General features: G+C 34.8%; 3 protein-coding genes and 1 pseudogene across 3 annotated transcripts; 1 reads left to right on the forward strand and 3 right to left on the reverse strand.

The window, feature by feature from the left end:
• Positions 1–7,774: 7,774 nt before the first annotated feature.
• LOC106314420 (basic leucine zipper 43) lies at positions 7,775–8,300 on the reverse strand. The gene has a single exon (XM_013752290.1). It carries the CDS (start codon positions 8,222–8,224, stop codon positions 7,775–7,777), a length of 450 nt encoding a protein of 149 aa, XP_013607744.1. The 5' UTR covers positions 8,225–8,300.
• A 5,615-nt stretch (positions 8,301–13,915) lies between these two features.
• On the forward strand, positions 13,916–14,744 carry LOC106314421 (glutathione S-transferase T3-like). The gene is made up of 2 exons (XM_013752291.1): positions 13,916–13,982; positions 14,038–14,744. Exons 1-2 carry the CDS (start codon positions 13,916–13,918, stop codon positions 14,742–14,744), a joined length of 774 nt encoding a protein of 257 aa, XP_013607745.1.
• Positions 14,745–20,017: 5,273 nt separating this feature from the next.
• Positions 20,018–20,790, reverse strand: LOC106314422 (annotated as a pseudogene).
• A 114-nt stretch (positions 20,791–20,904) lies between these two features.
• LOC106315858 (protein PHLOEM PROTEIN 2-LIKE A10) lies at positions 20,905–22,351 on the reverse strand. The gene has a single exon (XM_013753687.1). It carries the CDS (start codon positions 22,129–22,131, stop codon positions 21,049–21,051), a length of 1,083 nt encoding a protein of 360 aa, XP_013609141.1. The 5' UTR covers positions 22,132–22,351; the 3' UTR covers positions 20,905–21,048.
• Positions 22,352–26,579: the final 4,228 nt, after the last annotated feature.

Below are 26,579 nucleotides of genomic sequence, written 5' to 3' on the forward strand. Positions count from 1 at the left end.
TTGAACAACACCGATTTTTTTCTGAAGACAATTTGAATATCGGAACGGGAACTTGCCCATTGCTTTTAATATGTAACTCGCTTCTTGAGCAAATATCCGGCAAGTCCAACCTCGATTTTATGTTGTCTTTTGTCTTCCCTGGGACATTCAATATTGTATTCATGATGTTCTCAAAGAAATTCTTCTCTATATGCATCACATCAAGGTTGTGGCGCAGAAGGAGATCCTTCCAATATGGTAACTCCCAAAATATACTCTTCTTGTGCCAGTTGTGATGAACACCGTAAGAATCAGGCATATTACGAGGGACATGCCAATTACCACCCCAGCGAACTGTTTCGTTAGCTCCGTAGTAGTCGATTTGCGCTTCAATTTGTTCTCCAGTTAGATATGGAGGAGGAGTGTCTCTCACAACCTTTTTGTGCCTAAACAAATTCTTGTTTCTTCGGTACGGATGGCCAACTGGAAGAAATCGACGGTGACAATCGAACCAACTTGTCTTTCTACCATTCTTCAGTTGAAATGCATCTGTCGTTCCATTACAATATGGACAAGCTAATCTCCCATGTGTAGTCCATCCAGACAACATCCCATAGGCAGGAAAGTCACTTATGGTCCACAAAAGCATAGCTCGCATCGTAAAATTCTTCTTCGTTGAGCAGTCATACGTCCTCACCCCTGTTGACCACAAATCTTTCAACTCTTTTATCAGTGGTTGTAGGAAAACATCAAGTGACCTTTTTGGATGCTTCGGACCGGGTATTAATATGGTCAAGAATAAAAACTCCCGTTGCATGCACATCTCCGGTGGCAGGTTGTATGGCGTAAGAAAGACAGGCCACAATGAATATTGTCTCCCTGACATTCCAAATGGACTAAATCCATCTGTGCATAATCCGAGGTACACATTCCGGCTATTGCTAGCGAAATTCGGATGTACTTTGTTAAAATTTTTCCAGGCTCTTGCATCTGATGGATGAGTCATCTCACCATCCGTCTGAGTATGCTCGGCATGCCACCTCATCTTTCCAGCAGTCTGCTCCGATTGGTACAATCTTTTCAATCTATCTGTAATTGGTAGGTACCACATCCTTTGGTACGGTACCCTATTACGTCCCCTTCCTTGCGGCTTGAATCGTGGTTTCTTGCAGAATCGACATTCTTCCAACTTCTCATCATCTCCCCAGTAGATCATGCAGTTGTCGATGCAAACATCTATCATCTCCGAAGGCAACCCAAGACTATAAACCAGTTTCTGAATCTCATAATAAGAATCAGCAGACTCATTGTCTTCCGGCAAATACTCTTTAAATAAATCTGCCCATTCGTTCATGCAACTTTCAGGTAGATTGTGATCAGTTTTAATATTCATCATTCTAGCAGCCAATGACAATTTAGAGAGACCTTCTCTACAACCACTGTAAAGTGGTTGATTTGCCGCATCTAACATTTCATAAAACTTTTTTGAATCTATGTTAGGTTCTTCATCTTCATCATCATGAGCTACGAATGCATCAGTTACCATATCATGAACCCTATCATAATCTACCATCGGCTGATCCTCCTGATGGTAACTATGTGCATTATGCAATTGATGATCAACCGGTTCTTCTTGAAAGTTGCTATTACTACTACTAGCTTCATTCTGATCATAACTATAATCTTCTCCATGTTGAAACCAGATATAATAATTTGGCGTGAAACCTCTATTTACTAAATGCTTCCAAACATTTTCACGATTTGCCAACTTTGAATTGTTACATTTCCTACAAGGACAGAATATTTTACCGCTTTCTTGGGCGAGCGGTGTAGAATCTGCTTGATGCATAAAACGCTCCAACCCAGCAAGATATTCTTTCGTCACTCTCCCGTTAGCATCTCTATGCATATACATCCACCTCCGCAACTCGAAAATATTTCCCAAGCCCGACATTTTTTTCACGTTTTTTTTCTTGTTGGTGTGCTTAAAATTATGTTCAAACCTCCATATATATAGAAAATTTTCGAATCTGGTAGTTGAATTTTGCTAGGAATTTACGACGAAAAATTAGGTTGGTGGCAAAAAAAACGTGTTAAGTTGGTGGATTTCTCGTTCTTTCCTCGTAAGAATCATGCTAAAATTACGACGAATTTGCGACGAAACACATTTTTCTCGGAAAAACCACGTCAACTTACGACGATTCTACGAGGAAAAGCTTTACTCGGTATTTTACAAGGCCATTACGAGGAAACTTTATTTCCTCGCAATTTCATCGTTAAGTCATCGTAATTTCACGAGGAATAGTTTTCCTCGTTAAATTTCCTTGCTAAAACTGTGTTTTCTTGTAGTGAACGACGATGTACGCACACCGATCAAGTTCAGAAACCCCAAGTATCTCTTAATGCTCAATCATCTCAATGCTCAATTATACCTTTTTATAATGTCTTATAAAAGAAACTGTAAAAGAATGATTTTCTTTAATAAGCAAAGAAATGGTGGAAAGTTGGTTAATTTGGTGATTTATAAATTCTTGCAGTAGAATGTGGATGGGGGAGATTAGCTAATATACAAGAAGAGATTATAGCTGTTTGCAAAGTTGCTAGTGTACGTGATTTTGGCGACTCAGGTTATTTAAATTGCTTGTCAATGGTCTTCCAGCTCGAGCTGAGATCACATATGCTGCAAATGGCGGAAGGTCAAAAATATTTCACCAAAAGTAAACATGATCCTGCTAAACATTTATTTGCCTAACTATGAAGTTTGAATATTTTTGCAGGGCAAGCTGTGTGATGTTGAACAAAGGCAAGCATATAGTTGAAGTTGTTTCGACGTTGGACACTATCCTTCAATACCAAGCTTATCTATAAGAAACCAGACTCTAAGAAACTACACTACTGATGATGCTGATCACTGGAAAGAGAATTTGTAGTTTGCTTGGTCCGTCCATGAACTGGGTGTGTCCGGTTTAGGATTTTGTGCATACACCAAAAACATTAAGTATTTTGTAACAGAGAGAGTATTTATAAGAGGTTTATATATACTTTCTAAGAGGTATATATATCATTTATAAGTGTTTACATTATTAATAAAAATTCATAAATCATTTTAAATCATTTATAAGAGTTTATAAATTATTTATAAGGGTTAATTGAATTGTTTATAAGATATTACAAATCATTTGTAATGGTTTATTAATGATTTGTAATGGCTTATAAATGATCTATAATGGTTCATAGATCATTCATAAGATGTTTATATATCACTTTAAGGGTTCATAAATAGTTTATATAGTGTTATAAACCGTTTATATAATTTTATAAATAATTTATAAAAACTTATAAATGATTTATAAAACCTTATAAATGATTTATAAAAACTTATAAATGATTTATAAACAATTACAATTGATTTATAAACAATATAATGATGTGGGAATCATGATAACTTTCACTCCAATGGTTTTTAGTAAGATAATAAATGCTTATAAGATTTTATATAACATTTGCTAACTTTATAAAATCAATAACTTACAAAATAATTTATAAAAGTTTTTATAAATATTTGATGCGAAAGTGATAAGAATTTATAAATCTATATATAAGAATTATAAACTAATTATAAATGTTAATCAATCAGTTATAAGAATATCTTAAAGCTTATGATTTATATATCCACTCATGATTTTTAAACAGTTATAATCTCTCTCTCTCTCTCTCTCTCTCTCTCTCCCTCCCTCCCTCCCTCCCTCCCTCCCTCTGTTGTATCGGAGTTATGTGTACCTAATTGTAAGCATCAGTTTACTTCAAAGTAGAAATGGTTGATTTAAGTAAAATAGAGTATAGAAGGATTTGGGTAATTTAAATTTAAAAGAACAAGCCGGGAGCGACACCCTAAGGTCGCTCGCGTCTATGGTTTCTGAGCAAGCCCGGAGCGACGTCTTCAGAGCGACACAGCCAGGTCGCTCGCAAAGAGGCAAGCCCGGAGCGACGTCTTCAGAGCGACACAGCCAGGTCGCTCGCAAAGAGACGACCCGGAACGACACAAAACGAAGCCCGGAGCGACCTCTCAGAGCGACCCACTGAGGTCACTCCCGGAGGCCGGAGCGACATGCCGAGGTCGCTCCGCGTCTATTTGCCTGTCGAACTCATGTTTTCTAAGGGCCTTTTGGTCATTTCATTATGCACATTTTTACTTTTCAAAACCTATGTTTTAGGTACTTTTTGTAGCCACCAAGGAAAATGATCTCTTTTTTGGGAGAACAACTAGTAAAACTTCTTTTGATTCAGATTTCATTGCTTTCATCTTGTGTTCTTGTTGATTTCTTATCTATTCCTCTACATGATTAATCTGAAATCCAATATGTGTTTAAGAGGAATCATGTAGATTAGGGCTTCGAATTCCCTCAGAACTGGTTCGACAATCATTTATACTACAACATTTGTCTTAAGAGCCTTGAAAACTCCTAACATCATGAGCGCAACAAGCCGGTTCTTCGTCATCATAACAAATCAACCAAGGAACAACAGATAAGTAAGCTTTTAAGTTTCAAGAACATGAACATTATATCGATTGATAAACCAAAACTTTACGCATACAACCAAAGATTCTTTTATTTATTAGTAAATTAAGACATCACTATACCATACTATACTCACACAGCACCTACCAAAACATACAAGTAAAGCGACGTATCCATAAGCACTTCAGATTCACAAAGCTTTATACAAAGAAGAGTATACACAAACATATACATTCCAATACATGACCATTCTTTTGTTGGCTTTTGTATTGAATCTGAACGAGAACATGTATACAATTAAACACAGATAAATAGAAGTATCACCAATCTTAAGAGAATGAGTAATAGAGTACCTCTCTTGGGCGATAAACAGCTGCAATTACTTTTGAATTACCCATTTAGAAAACAGCAGAATTAGACAAGAACAACAACAAAAGTTTGAGTTTTTAATTCATGCAAGTGCTAAATTAGAACTGAGATGAAAGATAGGAATAAGATCCGTGTTTACCAAAATTGTTTGTGAGATTGGGGCTGATCTCAATCAAAGCTTCTAGTAACAAAATGAATACTCTTCTAGTCTTCTTCCATCGATGGCTATAGCAGAAGGGGAACAGTGGTAACAGCCTTCAATCGCTTCAAGAACCAAAGTTTCTGGATTCGATGAGGATCATATCGCTCATGGAAGGTTTTGAATCTCGTAAAGGAGTCGATATTTTAGAGGTTTTGAATTGGGATTCTCTGCAATCTCTTTCGTCGCCGCTGCGTGAGACAAAGAGACGGCGGATCTCGACGGTGAGTCCTAGAGAAGATAGATCTCAAAAAGAGAGAAGAATCGATGATTAAGGAGAAGATAAGGTAAGCGTAGTATTGTCTTTTGCTCATTAATGAAAGTGATATTTGTGAAAATATCTCTTAATTGATGGTAAAATTGAATTGTGGTATCAAATAAAGTGTATAAGTAAAATTTCTCCTACTTAGATATTATTTAATATATAGATAATATTATCAATTATTATTTATGTTTTCATTTAACTATAAATTCTATTTTTCTATTTAACTGGAATCATTTTCTAGTCATGTTTTAATTTATTTTAACTATAATCAGAATACAACTCTGCTACAACTATATATATGTTGCATCAAAAAATACAATCCAACCAATCATTCAAATAAATGTACAGCATAAAATGAAACTGCGACATTATGGATATTCTAACTTCTCTACCTCCCATACCCCCACAAGATAGTCACCAATATATTATGTGAAATAGAGATATTTTAGGTGACTTGAGTGTTTTAAAATGATACATTCTCAGATTACGAATCAACAAGCAATGAACCGTACGTCAAATCGCAACCATCCATGAAAACATATCTTAAGAGAAAGAAAAAGAATTTGTATCTTCTTCTTTCAGTCAGAGAAATTTATCTTTATATATGACCGACATCTTAAGCATCTTCGGTATATATATATATATATATATATATATGTCCTTTTTTGTTTTTGTTTTTTACTTGTGTAGGGTTAATAAAAGATAAAGATGTATGTAGAACTTATGCGAAGATTTGTCGGCCGTATAAAAGCGACAAAAACTTACTCTCTCACGATGTAAGTAGTTTAGACTAAAAGCATTAATATTAAGAAAATTGGTACTTTAAAAATAATAATATTTAATTAATTAGTTCAACCAATTATAAAAAAAATTAATATTATTTGATTGGTTACACTATATCCAACAAATGTAAAAATTATCTAGATATTTGAAAATTGCTTAGATTTTGAAACAAAAAAATTTTCCTCCTAGTTACGATAAGAAACTGAAGGAGTATTTGAGTTCAAGAGCTTTATATGATATCCACCGAGAAGATCCCATCACATGACACATCTCTTTTTCCTTCTTCATACACAGTGACACACCACCTTATTTTTGTTCTTTAATGTTGGTAGTTGCAGTACAATGTTTTGCGTATCTATTGATTCATCCAAGATTTTTTTGATGATTTGTCCTTTGATATATTATATATATGAATCAATACTTGTCTTGTTGCCTACGTACTATAATTTTGGTTTCGAATTCTAAAGCTTATGAAAATAACATTAACATAAAATGTAGACGTTGAAATATAGTTTAAATTTGATTTTGGGAGGAACACTTTCTGATAACGTCTACATTTTATGTTAACATAATATTTTGTGTACACTACCAAAAAGTATTTGTGATTTTGGGAGGAACACTTTCTCTAAATGAAACCAATAATCATTGCCAAACTCAAATAATTTGTTTCTAAATACATGTAAATACATGTAAATACATGAAGAAATAAGTAAGCATGTGTTGTTATCTTCTAAGTTTTGATATTTGTGCAAATAGCATTACACAATATTTCTTGTTAAGACGCTTGAGTTTAAATCCTCAAGGTTAAAACGGAAAGAGATGGCTGCCAATAAACTACCATCGTCCAGAGAGAAAGAAAATCACGAAAGCTGATCGGTCAAAAAAAAAAAAGAATCATGATAAAAACAAGTATGCAACGTGACTTGATGTGTCAAAATTTTGACCAAAGAGGAGGATGCTTGCTTGGTGAGTGGTGTGAGAGGACGTCGGTCAGTGCACATTATCATTAATTAACAAAATCCTTAAGCAAGACTGAGTTTTCATAGTACGATGATATGTACCTATGTAGCCAAATAGCGGTCAATAATGATTTATATAGATCATGGTCTAGAACTCGATTGGAAATTATGGTGAGCAAGCACTCTTTGAAGTCAAGATACATTACGCCCATTTCTATATATGGACAGTACATCAAACTTTCTAACACATCTAATTATTCATCTTAATCGCAATATTGAACAAGAATATATGAAGATCAAAGTATTGCCTACTTATGATCAAAATATACAAATAGAACAAAGCAATTATATATAGATGGTGTTCAAACGTTTTTGGCAACTAAATAGTGGTGAAATTGAACATGTTTGTTGCTATTTCGAACTTGACAATGTAATTCAGTCTGAAGGTTTAAACCGTTCTTGTTTCGGGTTAAAACGGTTTATATTTATATCTTAGAAACGTAGAGGGAATTAAATTTCACAAGTACTATATCCATACTTGTATAGAATGACAAAATAAGTTTCACATATAGATTACACATAAACATTCACATACACACATGTATACACATGTATCTTTTAGCCGAAGCGTAAAACTTCTTAGTAAAATCGTTAAACCTCTTTACAAATGCTCAATCTCAAATTTGATTTTGTTTTTAACTTAAATCATAAGCTTTGAAATGTAATTTAAACTCGTTGAGATTGGCGATTGCATGGCCACTAAAAACCGGTACAACTCTAGAAGCCTGAACTCAAGGCAAACCGATTCAGTTTTCAATCGGTTATTCTCCTTTGATATGGCATTACCACAGCTCAACACATTAGCCAGCTGGTTAACAAGCTCCTGATTCTTAGACTTCAGCCGGTTTACCTCTTCGGTTAAGTCCTCAAAACGTCTCTTCTTTCTTAACCTTGATCTCTTTGCTGATTCCCGGTTTGATATCGTTCGCTTTCTCTTCCTCTCATCAACCGGTGCTTCCAACTCGTTTGAACCGCTCGGGTTGTCCGACGTATCTGATTGAAGAAATTCCAAAATTTCTGTGATTTCATCTCCGGTTATGGTAGCATCATCAAAGCAGATATGAACCGGCTCTAAACTGGTTGAGGACATTGCTTTTAGTGGAAAAATATATATCCGGTATAGTACTAAACCGGTTATTGGTATGATCAATTTTGTAAGTATGAGAAGCAAGAGAGGGAGGGGACGTGTCACATGAACCATGTGTGGCTATTTATAGAGAAAAATTAGTAAGTGCACATGGGACCCATTTAGGGTTAGTTTGTCCACTTAAGAAGTGCCAAGTATTTAAAAATTAAAATGTTATAATTAGAGTGAATCTAGAGATTATTTGCAATGCTTGTCCACTAGCACTCTGGATATAAGGTATTACTATTTTATTTGTTTTTAAATTCTTTTAAACCTTTTGTTTCGATATTGCTTTTTATTACTTTTATCCTTTTTTGTTACACAACTCTCATCTTCTAATCTCTTAGCTGCTTGGCACTACTTTTTAAGTGTAGAGATAGGATATTAGTTTCACATTTTCATTGTAATTTTCATTGTAGGGTTTGTGTATATTTCATTTGTATTTCGATTAATAACTTGCAGTTATCATCAGCAACGGATGTTAAGGATGTCATAGTGTTATGGATCAATGTCTATAAGAACAACATATTAAACTATATAAAAGATAAAAGACTAGATGTCCCCTTTTTCAGTAAAAAATAGGTTACGAAAATGTATAAGATATAATTAAACAATTATTAAGCTATGACCCGTTTTCTTATCTTTTTTTTTTTTTTTTTTGATAACTCTGGTATCTGGACAGCCACAGTCCCAACTATCCCCCTGTAGGGGGTCCAGCGCCCCAGCGGAAGGGATGTTAAATCCGCTGTGGCCGGGGCTCGAAGTCGTGATGGCGAGCACCTCAGCCGAGGTTTCTTTACCACCAGACCACGAGGCCCGGTTATCGTTTTCTTATCTTCGGTCGTCATAGTAGAATTTCTTTCCTTTTTTTTTATGTTAAAGTTATATACCTAAAGAAACGAAGATTTGGAGTTTGTATTCAGCTTTCAAATTAGACTTACGGAGAGAAAATGGTGTGTGGGTCTCGACGAAGACTATTGTTTAGCTTAATGACGAAGAATCTAAGAAAAAGCATATTACGTCTAAGTTTTTATGTGTTTTGGATTTTCTTATCTTTTTGATAAGATAAAGTAAAGAATACAAGTGAAACTACAGCTGCATTCTCTTTATAATGCAAGTATCAGTTTAACTTTGAATAAATAGATTAGTTAATATGCTAATGTGTATAACTTCATGTGTTTATGGTACATTTATATTTACATTATTATTTTATGAAAATATTATTACAATAAATCTGAAAAATTGAGAAATAGAATAGAAAGTTGCAAAAAAAAAGAATAGAAAGTTGCACACTGATGTCTGATTCAATATATTTTACAAAGTAATTATAATATTGTTAAATAAGTAAAATATCAGCCATCAAATATAAGTCGCTTAATTTAACAGTATTTTTTTCTTTAAGTTCGTTATTTTAAATGTAAATGTAAGTAGTTAAATATTAAATTGTCCATCTACTATAAACGATTATATGTTGTTAACCTAAAATGTTGAATGGGAACTCTCTTTGACAAAAACTTTTGAATTAAAACTCCGACTAATCTTTAGAAGCCACAAGAAAACTAGGTATTAACATGAATAATATCTATTATATTTATTTGTTTTCTCAAAATATTATCCATGATATAAAATAGTATTGAATTTGTAATCGCTCTGATAGACCATAGAACTCAGATGCTAACCATTGAATTACCATTAATTGGTTGATACGATAGTTTCATCTTTTGTAATCAACATGCCGACACATTATAATTATATATTTTCTTGAATTTATCCATACATATAGTAACTTTTGAAGGTGTGGAAACATAATTTGAAAAGACATTTTTAGAAATAATAGATCAAAGTAGTATTATTTACATGGGGACATAATTCACAAGTATATGAAAGGAACAGTACAATATAACAATATGGTAATGCCGTCTCACCATTGGGATAAAATAACCAATCTTGCCTATTTACTTGGAATTTGTTTTTTATTTCACAAGTTTAATATACGAGAGAATTCATTATTTGCCAATGACTTCCAAGCTTGTTCATATCAGAAACCAGGATGGGAAATAGCATGATATATATTGATGAAAACTGGTAAATTGGATATTATAAAGCACTATCCAAAATGTTTATAATAAAACAGGAAGGATAATCTGGATAACAAAACGATTTTTTATTTTTTTTGAATAGCTATCATTACCTTAACTCTGGATAGTCATTATTTTAAACCATTAATTAGAACTTTAACAAAATATCCTAAATTTACTCTTATGTGATATTTTTCTAACAAAAAACAATATAGATTGAAACAATAACATTTACAACAAAAGCCAAATACATTTTTAGTCTACAATTATTGTTCATTTCTTACCATATTTAGTCTAGGCCAGATTTTACATATTTCTAGGTAATTAATTTTGAAATTAAATAGCATAGGCTAATTATTTTTAAAATTATCACATGAACGTTTTATATAACAAAATAAATAATTATTTCTTAGTTGTATCATTTTATGTTAGATTTTATAGTAAAAACAAAAGCACCAAATTGATATATAAAAAATTAAACAAAAGAATTCAAAATATAATATTAACTAAGTTAATTTAGTCACATATATATATATTTAAAATAGTAAAATTTCATCAAAAATAAATTTTAATCAATATAAAATAATCAAAATAATATTATATACAGATATAGAAAACTGATATAAAATATATATTTTATAATAATTTTTATATTTAAATATTATTTTAAAAATAAACATATATCCACATTGATGTGCGGGTTCAACACTAGTTTTAAATTTAAATGGATGATTCAGATATTCATTTGATATCCATTCCATACATGTTCTTTTCTTTTACATATTTTGTTAGCATTATTTTATCTATTTTATTTAACGCAAATGGCCCCATATATGTAATAATATAAATGAGAACGAGAGAAAAGGAAATTTCAAAAAAAATACAGACTATGATTATTTTTTATGACCAAAAATAAATATATAGTAAAATATTTATAAATTAATATTTAATAAATTAATAATTTAGTGAATCATTTAAAAATAGTGTTGAATTAAATTTTTTAGCCAGTCAATCTTTTGATAAACTAATATTTCGTAAAATTAATAATATTAGAGGTTTAATCGTATTCATATTTGTTTGTAGTTCAAAGGATGTTAAAGGATATACTATTCTTATATTTGACTTTTAGTAATCACGTTTCAAGAAAATCCAAAGTCTACTGTTTGTGACTTTTCTGGCTTTTGTTAGTGGACTCAAACATGCACCCACATTTCTCAACTCATATTAACTGAATTTATATTTTAACTCGCACTAGATTTTGACCCTCATAACCGCGCAGATGTTTGTTTTCAGTTTTCAATACATAAATTATTATTTTAGAACATAAGTGGTATATATATTTTAACGTTAATCATATACTTAAATATTTATATAACTATTTCAAATACAATAATTTTATAATTTACATGTTATAATTAATCAATTGTTTAAAACCGTATGTATTTGTCACTTCTTATTATATATTTATCTTACTTTATATGCATTTAGTTATTAAGCAAATTAATATATTCATGAGAGAATAAATTTAAAAATTATTTTGTATTTAATTTATGCTAAATTCTGACCCGTCTTTCAAAGCTGGATTTCTTTTTACCAATATTTTTATGCTTATTCATTTTAGATAATATATTATTGCATATACAAAAGTCTAAGATATATTAATTTTTAGACGTGTATAATATAGTTTGTTAATTTTAAGCCGTTCTATCATCATATTATGTTTTTAAAATAAATAATTTATATTTATGAAAATAAAATTTATAAATTTTTCAATTGAATATAATTTTATCATATTTATTTTAGTATAATAATTTTATTTTTATTTTATAAACGATAACTTAAAATACGTTAAGTTATTGTTAAAATATTTTTACATAGATTTATTAGAATTTCTAAAATATAATATATAAATATATATTATATTCAAAATGAAAATGAAAATACATTATGATTAAAGTAGTTACAAAGATTTTATATTATTAACTTTACAGAAATACATGTTAATTTTCATACATGTATTATATAGTTTGCTAATGTTAACTTATCTTACCAACGTATTAGATTTTATTTTTGAACATAAATATTTTATACTTCAGAAAATAAAATATACAAAATATATAAATTTATAAATTTAATACAATTTTATTATATTTAGTTCAATATAATAATTTTCTTTTAATATGATTGATTATGATTATATAATAGATAAAATATTATAGAATTTTTAATTTTTTATTTTATAAACCATAACTGGATATATTAATGTATAATAATATTTCAAACTAATTTCAAAATTAGTGAAAATATTTAAATATAATTTCGAAAATGAAGATCTTGTAAAAAATCTTATAAAACAGATTTGTTAGAATTTTAAAATAAATATATTTATATTTAAAATGAAAAGATATTATGATTAAAGTATTTTAAATATTATATGTATTATTAGTCTTAATAAAATATATTTAATAAAAATTTTAAGTGGTGGTCCAAATTAAAAAATCACACATGAAAGAAGTCATGACTTCTGTTTTAATATATAAGATTTTTTGTTGTAAAAATTGAAACATTTGTTTAACCTCAAAAAGAGTTTTGTCATCTAGTTAAGAAATGTCTAGCACCAATCTTATATTTTAACACAATTACATTTGTTATAAAAAAATAAAAAAAGGTTTAACCTCAAACAGAGTTTTGTCCTCTAATCAAGAAATGTCTAGCACCAATCTTATATATTTAACACAATTCTTTTTGCTATAAAAAAAGAAACATTAGTTCAATCTCTATACAGAATTTTGTCATCTAATTAGAAAATGTCTACCACCACGAGTTGGATTCATGTGCTTCTTCCCCCTTTGCCGACTCCAATCTTTTTACTTTTACATTTATTTTATTTGTTCTTCAGCATTCCACATTCTCAAGTATAGTCCAAAAGAAAAGCAAAAAATGTTTCTTTTCACAAATTTAGTTCTCGTAACTAGACATGTACATAAATGCCAAACCGATTTGGTTGAACAGAGCTAAAGTTTAGCCAATTCGGTTTGCATTCGGTTTGTGCACAAAACCGGTCAACAACAACATGTTTTTAGTCAGCATTCAGTTAGGATTTGAAAACCGATCAGTTAAGTTTTAGACCGAAATTTATCAAACTGAACCAAACTCTTAGAGCAGCTGCAACGGGGAGCTTTAGTGAGTCCTTAGCGCGAAATTATAGGGTAATGACATTAAAAACAAATGAAAAAGGCAAATAAGCGAAGGATCAGTCCGTGTAGTAGGAACTTAAGGACTTAATCCTTACAGCAGCTGGCACGCTTTGATTGGGTCGGGGTTGTGTTTGTGTTTCGTTTAGTCGGAAAAAAAATCATTCGACTGAAGCATCGAAAAAAAAACCTCTCGAGGAAACAAAAGGCGATTTTCGATCCATCTGCTTCCATCTTCTTCCCTCGAGTTCCAAGGTAAATCGATATACTATCTGTAGATTTATGGTAGTAGATTAGGTTCCCTGTAGTTTTCCTGTCAATTTAGGGCTCGTTTTGATTTTTTCAATTGATTTTGGGATTTTCGTTTCAAGTTAGGGTTTCAAATGATTTGGGTTTTCAATCGATTTGGGGAGGTTTTGGTTAGTAGTTACGGTTTCAATACTGAAATAGGTTTGATTACGATTTTCTTTTCTGCTTTTAATCAATGATCCATCTGCTTCCCAAGCTCCTGTTGGCGAGTCTGGTGAGACTGTTGTCGAGTCTGTTATCAAAGAGAGGAGGAAATGGTCCCCGCAAGAGGATTTAATACTGATTGGTGCTTGGCTCAACACCAGTAAAGATGCAGTAAAAAATATTGAGCAGAAAGCTGATGCGTTCTGGAAGAGGATCATCGACTACTACAATGCAAGCCCTCTTCTAGTTGGGACAATACCGAGAGAGCTTAATCCAGCCGAGCAGCGGTGGGCTAGGATTAACTCAGATGTCTCCAAGTTCGTTGGTTGCTATGACCAGGCAATGAGGGAGCAGAAAAGAGGTGAAAACGATGATGATGATATGATGAAAGCCGCACTAGACTACTACTTCAAGGATCAAGGCCACAAGTTCAGCATGGAACACGCCTGGAGGGAGCTGAGGCGTGACCAGAAATGGTGCTCAGCATGTAAAGACGGTGGGAAGGATAAGCGCAAACATGTCTTGGAGGTTGATATAGACGAGGAAGAGGGCAGACCGGTCGGGGTCAAGGCAGCGAAAGCTACTTCTAAGAAGAAGAAGAGTGGGAAACAAGAGGAGTTGTCTCGTTTACAAGCCATCATGGAGATTAAACAGAAACTCTCTAACCAGAAACTTCTCGATCGTTTATTAGCCAAAAAAGTGCCATTAACTGAGATGGAAACATCACTTAAGCTCAAGCTTATGTCTGACATGTTATGATGTTATTCTCTTTAAGGTAGATACTTGTCTTTGTGTTGCTTTGCGTAAATACTTGTCTTTGTGTTGCTAAGTCACATGTCTTTGTGTTGATTTGTTAAGTCACCTGTCTTTTTTGTTGATTTGCTAAGTCATTCACGGGTCTTCTATGTTTCAGGTTTAGCAGTAAAAGTGAAGCAAGTCACAGGTGCCTTTGGAGTGGTGAAAGTGTTTTCTTCTGTAGCTCATGTGAAGCAAGTCACGGGGAGTCCTTTTTGTGCTATAAGTTTGTGTCATTAGCTAGTTATCTCGTTTTCTATCTTGCGATCACTTCTTCCTTCCTTTTTTTCCCGATTCTACTCTGGTCGCGAAGAAGTTGTTTTAGATTGTTGGTACTAAAAGTTGTTGTAACATTTGGATACTACTCCAAGTTGTAAGATATTGCGTATGTTTTAGTAAGGTAACTTAATCCCTTTTGTTGATTATATAAGTTGTACGATATTGCGTATGCATTTTGCTTCTGTTTTTGCTTTAGTAAGGCTTTATATAAGTTGTACGATAACTCAATCCCTTTAGTAAGGCATTTTACTTCTGTTTTTGCTTATATAAAAGGCTGTATATAACGCTTTAGTAATGTTTTAGTTGATTATATTAAGGCTTTAGGTTGATCAATTTTGTCGATTATATAACGCTTTATGTTTATTATACATCAATTTTCTTAATCATCTACACCTTAGAGCTATATTATGTATATCATCACCAATTCAACTATATGCTTATGTAGAACCAAAAAAAAAAAAATTATTTTTTAAAAACCATAATAAAAATGTGAGATTAACTTATAGATAATTTTATTATTTTCTAGATATGTCATCATCTTCATCCGATGAAGTCGATGAAAGATTGGACGAAAATTTCGAGGAATACGTGGAAGAAATATACAACGACATAGTGGAAGCCCAAACCATACCGCAAAGGACACATGCGTATGTAGAACGACACCGCGAAGGAGGACAAGACCAATTATGGAATGACTACTTCAGCGAAGATTCGACATTCTCGACTCAATTATTCAGACTTCGTTTCCACATGAATAAGGAATTATTCTTGCGTCTTGTTCATGGCCTATCAGAGCGCTTCCCATGCTTTCAGCAAAGAAGAGATGCGACCGGGAGGTGGAGTCTTACTGCACTACAAAAATGTACTGCAGCTATTCGTCTGCTTGCTTATGGTACTGCGGCTGACACCGTTGACGAATATCTCCGACTTGGTGAGACCACTGCACTTTCGTGTTTACATAATTTTACTGACGGAATAATACAGTTACTCGGAGATGAGTATCTACGACGACCCACACCGGAGGATCTTCAACGACTACTCGATATTGGAGAGAAACGAGGGTTTCCTAGGATGGTCGGGAGAATTGACTGTATGCATTGGGAGTGGAAAAATTGCCCAGCCGCTTGGAAAGGACAATACGCACGTGGATCAGGAAAACCGACAATTGTATTAGAGGTTGTAGCTTCCCAAGATCTTTGGATATGACATGCCCGCCTTTTTTGGTCCTCCAGGTACCTTAAACGATATTAATGTCCTCGATCGGTCTCCTGTTTTTGATGACATTTTACAAGGACGAGCTCCGAGGGTAAAGTACGTGGTCAACGGACACACGTATAAGTTGGTGTACTACCTCACAGACGGTATATATCCAAAATGGTCAACATTTATCCAATCTATCACACTCCCTCAAACTCCTGAACAAGAGTTATTTGCTAAAATTCAAGAAGCAACCCGAAAAGATGTGGAGCGGGCTTTTGGAGTATTGCAATCTCGATTTGCAATTGTGAGAAATCCGGTCAAAACATTGAACAAAGAAAAGATAGGGAAGATTATGCGAGCATGTATCATGCTCCAGAATATGATAGTCGAAGATGAACGGGATGGATACTCTCGTATTGATATATCTGAATTTGAAGAGGGAGACGTCCCCAGATGTTCAGAGGTGGAATCCGAGTGGCCAACAAATCTGAATAATATCTTTCCCAGTCGGAATGATCTTCGTGATAGGCAAACGCATGAACGATTGAAAAATGATTTAATTCAAAATATTTGGAATAAATTTGGTGATGAAGATTTAGAAAATATTCTATCTTTATGTAAAATTATTGTTTTTATCTTTAATTGTTGTATTTTTATGCTTAATTAATGTATTTTATGTTTAATTATTGTATTTTATGTTTATTTGTTGTATTTTATGTTAAGTTATTATATTTAATCATCCAATATATAAAAATTATATTTCACAAAAAAAAAACCATTTTTTTCTCTAAGGATTCCAACTTCGGAATTACCATTGTACATATTTTTCACAAGAGTCCTTAACAATTCAAAAAAAAAAAAAAAGACTAATCTAATCCTAAGGACTCCACGATGGGTATCACCATTGTGGATGATCTTACAACGTAAACCAAAATTAACCAAAAAATAAAAATAACCATAATTTGGCACGTTTGTTTTTGAACCGAAAGCAGAACTGAATATCGGTTGAATTCGGTGGAATTATCCGAAAGCGGACAAGACAGTCAAAGCGTGAGAATATCAATTGGCCCAAATAGACAACAGTAATATCAGCCTAGATAGATAAAGCAACAAGAAATAGATTTCTTTAGGTCTTTTAGCTCTTAATAAATCAAAATTGCATGTCTACATATTTCAGAAGTTTATTGTGTATTCCAGCCATCTTGAGGTTGTTTGCAGTTTAATACCACACCTCCTTGACCTCCAAGAGAACTATATCACTTCTAAAAATTTCCAAGTTCGCTTTTGGGTCAGCAATGCTTTCCACCAATTGAGCATAAAGATGGAGACTGCATTTTCCTTGCCATCAATAACCACTGCTATTATGTTATCCTGGAGGCAAGATCGGGAACAAGTTTCACACAAATAATGACCCATAATATATCCTTTCCATAAAAATATTCTGAGAGAAATATAAAAAAACCAGACAATAAAGATAGTTGTAGGTTTGTACCATTGAGAAGACTAATGTATTGAGAAGACTAATGTAAGTAAGCAGCGAAATAGAGTATCAGGACCATAACTACAAAGTTTGCTAGAGGATTCAGTTAGATTCTATAGATGTATAAGACATAGAAAATAAACTGCAGAGACCGAAGCAGATTCGCCTTTTTATCTTTGAGACTCGGATAAAATTGAGAAATTATCTAAAATAGCACATATTTCTAATATCACTTTTCATATTTACTTTAACCATTTTCACTCTCACTTTTAAAGAGAAAAAAAATATTTAAATGATTTAGGATTTAGAATTGAGATGTGTGGTAGGGATTTTTAGAATATGGAGTTAAATATTCTAATAAAAATATATATATATATATATATATAAACTAATTTTTTTTAAATTTCTTTTTAAAATAGTTTCAAAAAATAATTTTTGAATTTGAAAAAGTATAATTTGAAACTATAAAAAAAAAAATTTATTTTTTTTATTTTTTATTTATTTAAATAATTATTTTTTATTTATGTAGAGCAAATGTATAAAAGTCTTTTGACTCTTAATGAATAATGAATTTTTGAAAATGTTTCTTTAGTGAATGTAAACATGAATAATGATACCAACAATGTGGTAAACATGAAAATTCACCGATAAAATTTAGGAATCAATCAGAATGGCGTCTTTTCTTTTTTTTCATTTTTTTTAAAAGAGCTTTCTACACTAACTCAAGAATCAAGAGTTATGCAAGCAAAAAAAAATGGAGATCAAACAATGCAACTTGACTCATAGCTCCATGATCATTATCAAGACTGTCTAACAGACATGATATGGTAAGGCTGTTTGGTAATCTGATATCCAGGGGAAACACAATGGATCACAAGTGTTTGGGTGAAAAGTACTTGACGTGAATCTTCAAGAGAAAGATATGTTATCTCATACTTGAGTCTGTCATGTTTAGTCACAAACAGAGTTAAAAGGTCCGAATGACAAGTATTCTTAGCTTGGCAATGCGACTTATGTTAACAACAACCAGTTCATTCACAAGAACGGTTTCTAAATGGTCCAGTATTTTCTTTGGCTTGACAGAAGCCAAAGCCTGGGTCTGCTTCTTGAGAAATTATCCGACAGCCCAAGAGCTTTCCGCATTAAACGTACGCAGAAGTGGGAATCAATCGATTGAGAGCGAATGAGACTATGAACTTATGGGGCAAGAGCTTCGGCGCTGAGGTGACAGAGCGTTAGAAACATCATGAAATGCCGTCACAAACAAATCTACCGGAAACTTGTTATGAAACGCAATCAGGGCTCAGAAGATTTGGATTCAGAGAAGAAACCTCTGCTTCAGTCTCTTCACCTGCCTAATGTATTTGGTATTAGTTCATTGAAGGGAGAAACGACGGCGTATTTATTAAGCATGTATGTGATGTTGTTTATTACATCCCATATCGTTAAAAAACAGAGAACTCGTGTTGTTTACATATCAGAGAGAAGGAAGTGACGGTCACGACCTTACTTGAACAGGATCTGTTCTATAGGCTCGTACCTCTGTATCCTTGATTTCTAAGGAGACAGGCCCTCAAACCTGGTTGATGAATCATGACCGTGCGATTTGAGCGTGAGTAACGGTTACGATTCTCCTCGGAGTCTCAGCGCTGTAGAGGATCGCTATCTGATTAGGTCTTGACCTCTCCGGAGTGGTCGCATGGTTGTCTGACAGGCTTTCCTTTTTTGCCCCTTCCTCTGGGGTTTGATAACAGACTTTTGAACTTTCTTGCAGGTCCTGCCTGGTACATTCTTGATCATATCTTTCATTGGCACCACCGCAGACAAGCACCGTGAAGACCACAAGCCTCAGGAGCAGCCTTGATTTACAAAAATTAATTGATCTTTGAGTTAATTAGTTAGTTTTTTCTTGTCATCTTGTAATAATCATTTGAAGTTAATTTGTTAGTTGAAACATATAATTGTTGCTTTACCATATCATTCATATATGTATTTCTGCCCTGGCCATGTGTGTTAGAATGTTGTAGGTATAAGGCATTTGAACTCTGTGTCTTCAGAAGCTCAAACTCATTCAGACAAGAGTGATCTAATTAGTTACTTTCTGCTTTGCCGTTTTGATTCTAACTTATGTGAACTCTGGGATGTTATGATTCAAAACACAAGTTGGGCAGACCTTTTTCTGAGATATGTAAGAGAGAAAACTCAAAATGATTCCAAAAATGCTGGTGTATGATATCAGGTGATTCCATAGGGCAACCACATTGATCTTTAGAGTTGATTAGTTCAGTTGAATCATAACCTCTAGAAAGCTCAAAATGATTCCAAAATGCTGGTGTATGATGTCAGGATTTCTTCCCTGAGTCAGGTTTACTCGAATGGCCCAACCCTCCAGCTCAAGTCCATCAAGCGATCCAAGCGCGGTTTCCATTTCAGCTTTGGAGGAGTAACAAACAAAGCCATAACCCGTTGATTTCCCGGTGTCTCCGTCATTCACAACTCTAGCACCAACCACATTAAGTCCACACTCTCGAAACGCTCTCTCTAGCCTCCAGCTAGTGACTCAGAAGTGAGTGCCCACAACAAGTTACCAACAAACAGCATGTACTCTGTTTCTAGATACAGAGGTTCACCTTCAAAGTCCTACCAAGATACTCCTGAATAAGAAACAATAGAAACGTGACTTTATGTTTGTAAAGCTTCACACCTTTTAACTGTCACTTACAATTCCATCGAGGTTTTTGATAATGACGTTGCGATCTTCTGACATTTCTCATGGTCACAAAGGTGAATCCACGGCTCTGACCTGTGTCTCTGCTGTAAAGAACCACGACGTGCTCAGGGTTAGCGAAGCCTTGGATGATTTGAGCGAGTGTTGCACTGTCAACATTATTAAGGCAGGTTCCCAAAGTAGAGCTTAGTGTTGACGGTCGAAGGAGGATTGTCATCAGAAGTTGTATCTATCGTCCCCTTCTTCTATTTTGACGGCGGCAGGACTCTGAATTGCCGAGAACTGTCACTTGAGGAGTTCAGGAGAGGTTTTGGAGGCGCAAAGTGGATTCAAGGAGTGTTTTAGACTCGTTGGTACTTTTATACTTGCATAGATGCAAATATTATCTTTCTTTCTTTTTTTTCTGCTAAAATTAGATGCAAATATTATCTCAAGAACTTACTTTATCAATTAGAATCAATCTGTGGACAACACAAAAAATCTACATTATTCAGCTCTAAACTACATAAACCAATAGAATGTGGAAGCTGAAGATCACAAGTCCTAACATATTCTAATGAGCTAAAAGATCCACCCAACGACTAGAAATGCTGGTTTAAGCAAACCGGAGAACCTCGAACAAAGCGGTTCACAACATGAAGGTAAACCGCGAGGCAAAGAGTGATTATCACTGAAGAGTTAGCACCAACATACCCAACCACTTGCCGTCCTCTATCCGTAACCTCTTCTTGAACCGCAACGAAACTCCTCCTAAAGCTCTGCGACGTCTTCAGGACAACAAACTCAAGAATCGATCTCATCGTCTCCAGCGTCACTCTTCCCGTAACATCGAACATAAACTTCCTATTGCTCGGAACCGCTAACGTAGTCGTGAGCGCCTCCGCCCATCCATTTCCACTAAAGGAAGACGAATCCCTAACGGTTTCTTCTTCTTGGCGAGACGTTCTCATGAACGTCTCGAGAGCTCCGTTACAGACCGAGACGAGAACGTCTCGCGCTCCATCTCTGTGTTTCGGATTCGTCAAGCCAGAGAATATCTGGTCGTAAGTGTTGACCCCAGCAGTCTTGTCGATGTAGACGGTTACAGCAGAGCTGGTGAATCTCTCAATACAATCAGCTAACACCTCTCTAAACCTGTCATCGCATAACAAACTCATCCACCTAGGTTTCGTACTCGTCGTTTCAACACTACTCTCAACCTCGTAGAATCCAAGAACGAGATTCCTCGCGAAGCTACCTACAAGAACCGAAACGAAACCAGTTCCCGCCTCTGAGGGATTCGATTCTGCTTCGACGTTGTTATACCCGCGGAGGACACCGACGGCTACGGCCTCGGAAACCCTAGATATTGAATCAGTGAACTCTTTCGATTTGGTGATTTTCGCAATCTGCTTCAAGCTGTTTGGGATTTCGTCGGAGTCGGATTCGAGAAACTGCTTCAAGTCTCGGGAGACGAGAGTTATCGTCTCTGCTGAATCGGTGACTAGCTCGGCGAAGGAAGCGATTCCTTCGAAGAGGTTCGTGAGACGCTTCCTTTTCGCGGCGATGTATGGGGAGTTGTAAACTTTGTAAGCTCCGTAGCTCGAGACTCCGAGAAGGGATAATAGAATCAGCCATTTCCTTCTTCTATGAGGTGAAATCGAACCTAATCGAAGAATGTCCATCAAAAGCGCGAGGCAGAAATAGAGAGAGAGAGAGAGAGAGAGAGGCGGAAATTTAGGGATTGTGAGATTCGCGAGTAGAAGAAGGGGATGATTTGATTACGTGATTGATTTGAACTGTGACATGAGTGTAGAGCCAAGAAGTGAGGAACTCCGAAAGCCGAGAGAGGAAAAGGAAACAAATAACAATTTGAAGAAGACGACGAATCTTTGGTTTGTTTTATTAATGGAATCTTTCCGGTTCGGGTTAAACATTTGGTTCCTTTTTATATACCCACCTGCCACTACGTATAAACTAGTGCCTAACAATGGGCTTTTAACGTGTTCATCATGAAGTCTTTTTTTTTTTCCGAGGAACTTAAATTTTATTAATATGAAAGCATAATATCTTAATACAAAGTTAGAGTTAACTACTTAGGTGTATAAACTTTACAATTTTCAAAAATAGAATTTGCTGGACCATGTCGAACAATTTTATGGGTGGTTTGATTTTCATTACGTTTGACAAAAATAAATGTTGTCGGAGAAAACTTATTCTTCAAACTAGTAATTTCTTCAAAAAAATTATGAATGGCTGAGTTCGTTAGTTGATCATTGATCGTTTTAATCAAGATTTCTGAGTCTCCTTCGAAGAACATATTGCTATAACGTCCTATCCAAACATTCTGCTAACTTGGAGTTGTAATCTTCCTATTAATGATTGTGACAGTTTTTATAGGATATATTGCCACAAATAAAGCTATCGTCTCTGCAACTAAACTGGAATTAGAGAACCCCAAATTAGCCGAATTCGACGCATAAGGATGACCATAACGTTAAAAACGTTAAAAGAAAAGTAGAGTTTAGAGACGCATCCACACATGTTGTCAATAGCCGCCACCACGTGTTCTGAACAGGTTGCCAGAAAGAGGAGCCTCGTCTGTTGATCATAGCCCCTTAATTCATCATGTGGTCGATCTGACTCGCTTGGTCTATGTGAGGATAGTATTGATTGAAGTTCGGGCACATTTCCCTGAAACCGAACCATACATTACTGAACCAATAAAATTAAATCAAATTAGTAAATATCTTTTTTTTTTGTCAACAAATTAGTAAATATCTGATTGGGTTTCTTTTATATTTTTAGATGAAAAAATCAAAATCGAACTGAAAACCAAACAAAAAACTGAACGCATATCCAAAATTTCAAAATACAGCTTATATACATAAAATATTAATTAAATATTTAAAGTTTTAAAATAACCAAATATTCTAAAACTCATTAATAGATCAAATTATTAAAAACAGCTGAATTATCAGAATTTTTTTTATCAAAAATATTTCAAAATGTTTGAATTATCCAATATCTTATAAAAAAGTTCGAATTATTTGAATTTTTCTTTGAAAAACCGGGGTTATCCTAAATAGGCAAATTAATCAAATTTCAGTCCACGAGCCCATAATTCTGGTTTAAGAAAACCCTGATCTTTTGCCCACCTATATACCTTCAAACCCCTAAACAAGCTCACTGCATCGACAATGGTGGAAAGAGGCGGAGAACGCGGCACTGAGCATGGCGGTGACCGTGGCACTTTCGGACGTGGATTCAGCAGTCGCGGTGGTGGAAGAGGCGGTCCTAGAAGAGGCCGCAGACACCATGGAGGCCGTCCCAGACGAGAAATGGACACCAGTCACCAAGCTCGGTCGTCTCGTTCAGAGCGGTAAAATCACTCATCTAGAGCATATCTATCTCCTATAGACAAGAAAAGGAAATATATGATTAGGGATTACAATGTAATTACTTGTATTAGATACCCTAGCATTAGACGTCTGTATATATATTGTACATCTACTCTTCTAATGAATCAGGTCATTCAACCAACATGGTATCAGAACCCGATCCATACAGTTCAACTTGATCCACATCGATCTGGTCCAAAGTTGGCCCATCGATCTGGCCCAAAGTTGGCCCATCGATCCTTGCCCGAGCATTCCGAGATTGATGCTCAAAGAGCCATCATCTCGAGGGAGCGTATTAGACACAAAGTACCCCACATCGAATGTTGGAAGGGATCCTTAGTAATATATAAGATAAATGGGCCACTCAACTTATCACCACAATGTTGTCTTCCCACACAATTCCAATAATCCCAGAACCAGAACCTTCGACGATCTCTAATGTCAACCAATCTGCAGTTCAACCTCAACAAACTCGTTCTCAAAACAACAAAAGCAAGCCAAACAAAAAGTATGTGAACACCCTCACCACCAAAATACAAAAATACCAAATACCCACAACCATTAACCAGGCGTTGCGATATCCATCCTGGAGACAAGCTTGTTCAGTAAAGTTTAATGCTCAAATCAAAAACAGAACTTAGGATTCGATTCCACCGTCCCTGCATCAAAACATTGTTGGTTGTCGTTGGATTTTTACAGATAAAATTGCTCCCTAACGATCAACTTGACATGCACAAATCAAGGCTCGTGGCTCGTGGTTATAATATGGGATTGATTTTGCAGATACTTTCAGTCATGTGATCAAAGCAACAACAATGAGAACGATACTTGGCGTTGCAGAAACTAAGTCATGGCCTCTCTGACAACTCGATGTAAACCACGCTTTCCTGCAAGCTCGCTTCACAGAAGAAGTGTATATGACGCAACCGCTGGGATTTGTGGACAACGATCGACCTGACTATGTTTGTCGCCTTAATAAAGTGATTTACGGCTTGAAACAGTCCCCATGCGCTTGGTACCAAGAACTCAAGGTCTATCTACTATCACTTGATTTTCGGAACTTTGTCGCTGATACCTCACTCTTTGTGCTACGACAAGGCAATGACATAGTCTATCTTCTGGTATACGTCGACGATATCATCGTTACTGGTAGCAACACAAGTGATGTGCTCTGGTTCGTGGATCAGTCCATTGGAGCCGACCAGCATGGAGATCAGGACGTTCTGAAAAATTTGACCGGGGTTCATTCATCCGACCGTAGCGATCAGACTGACCGAGCCATCCCGCGTGCGTCCTGGTTGGAGCTTCGGCTGGAACCACGACCAGACGACCGAACTGACCGTACCGGAGCTCGTCTTTCCCGACCAACTCGACATTCTAAACCCCACGGTCGAGCCAGACTTAGCTTGGGTCGTGAAGAAACCGAAGACGGATATGCATTCTCATTCGGTGGACCATCCGGACAGTCCCGCAAGCGTCCTTATCTTTACCCCGTGCATTCATCTGGTTCGGATGAACCTGAACATTGTCTGAAGGGGCCATCTTTGACCAATCTGCATGGAAGACTAAGTCTTTGACTCATTAATTCAGATCTGGTCAAATTTGTATTTTTTATGCATTATTTTCCGTGTATTTTCTTTATTAGTCTTTGACTACAAACACTATAAATATGTAGTCTCATTCTATGAGTAAAATCAGTCTATGTTTTGAGTTTATTTTGTTTCTTCTCTGAGTGAGAGAGAGAGTTTTCTTTAGCTAGTTCATTGGTGTGAACCGGCTTGTTGATTTGATGGTCAGCCAATTCATCTTTGTGTGTTGTTTGGTGGTTAGCCGACACATTCATTCTTTCTTTGGTGCTTAGCCTTAGATCGTGGGTATATCAAGAGTCATTCCGCATCTCTTGACGATCCTTTCAATCCATCTCAGTTCCAGAAGTGTTGTTTGCCTTCTTGGATCATATCCAGCACCCAGCTAAAGTGATCCTTCAGTCTAAGGCGTATCAAGTGGTATCAAAGCCACTTTGGCTTGGCTGGTTTGTTTTCTTTCATCTTTCATCTTCTCATTTCTCCACGTTTTTCTTTTCTTATTTCTTGGATCCGGGTTGTTCATTTAATCTTTTGTGATCACCTATTATCAAAAAAAATATATATATCGATAAAAAAAAGTTTTGGCTTGAATCACTTTTGAAGATAAATCCAGGGGGGAGTGGTGGAAGAGAAACCCTGCTGGCTGAAGAAAAACTCAGCCTTAGGACAGTTAAGGCGGATCCATATCAAAAATCTCTTCATCTTTCTTTATCTTTTCTTTTTCCCACAAAAGTTTGTTTTGGGTTTTGATTGCTGAATTTGATTGCCTATCATCCTTTGAACCAGTGGAAAGAACTCTGAGTGATCACCTAAAAATCGTGAGCTAAACACTTTGAGAGTGTGAGAATTTTTATTTGATAACTATTTTGTTAAGTGTTTTCAGGATATTTGGACTTCTCATGAAATCAAAACCACAACAATACGTTTACTTTCCTTTTAAAACCGTGTTAGAAAAAGAGCAAATGATTTTTGGAAATAAGAAACAGTTTGTTTCTAATGGGTTTGATTTTGTGCAGAAACAAAGAAACCAAAAGAAAAGACAAAACATGTTCGATGATGATGAGAAGTGGGTCAGAAGTGGTGATCATCCCTTCACCAAAGCCAAGAGAAGCAACCGTGTTGTGTTTGATTAGAATGTGCTTCAGA

Source organism: Brassica oleracea, chromosome C9 (assembly GCF_000695525.1).
Source record: "Brassica oleracea var. oleracea cultivar TO1000 chromosome C9, BOL, whole genome shotgun sequence".
In the NCBI taxonomy this organism is placed as follows: domain Eukaryota; kingdom Viridiplantae; phylum Streptophyta; class Magnoliopsida; order Brassicales; family Brassicaceae; genus Brassica; species Brassica oleracea.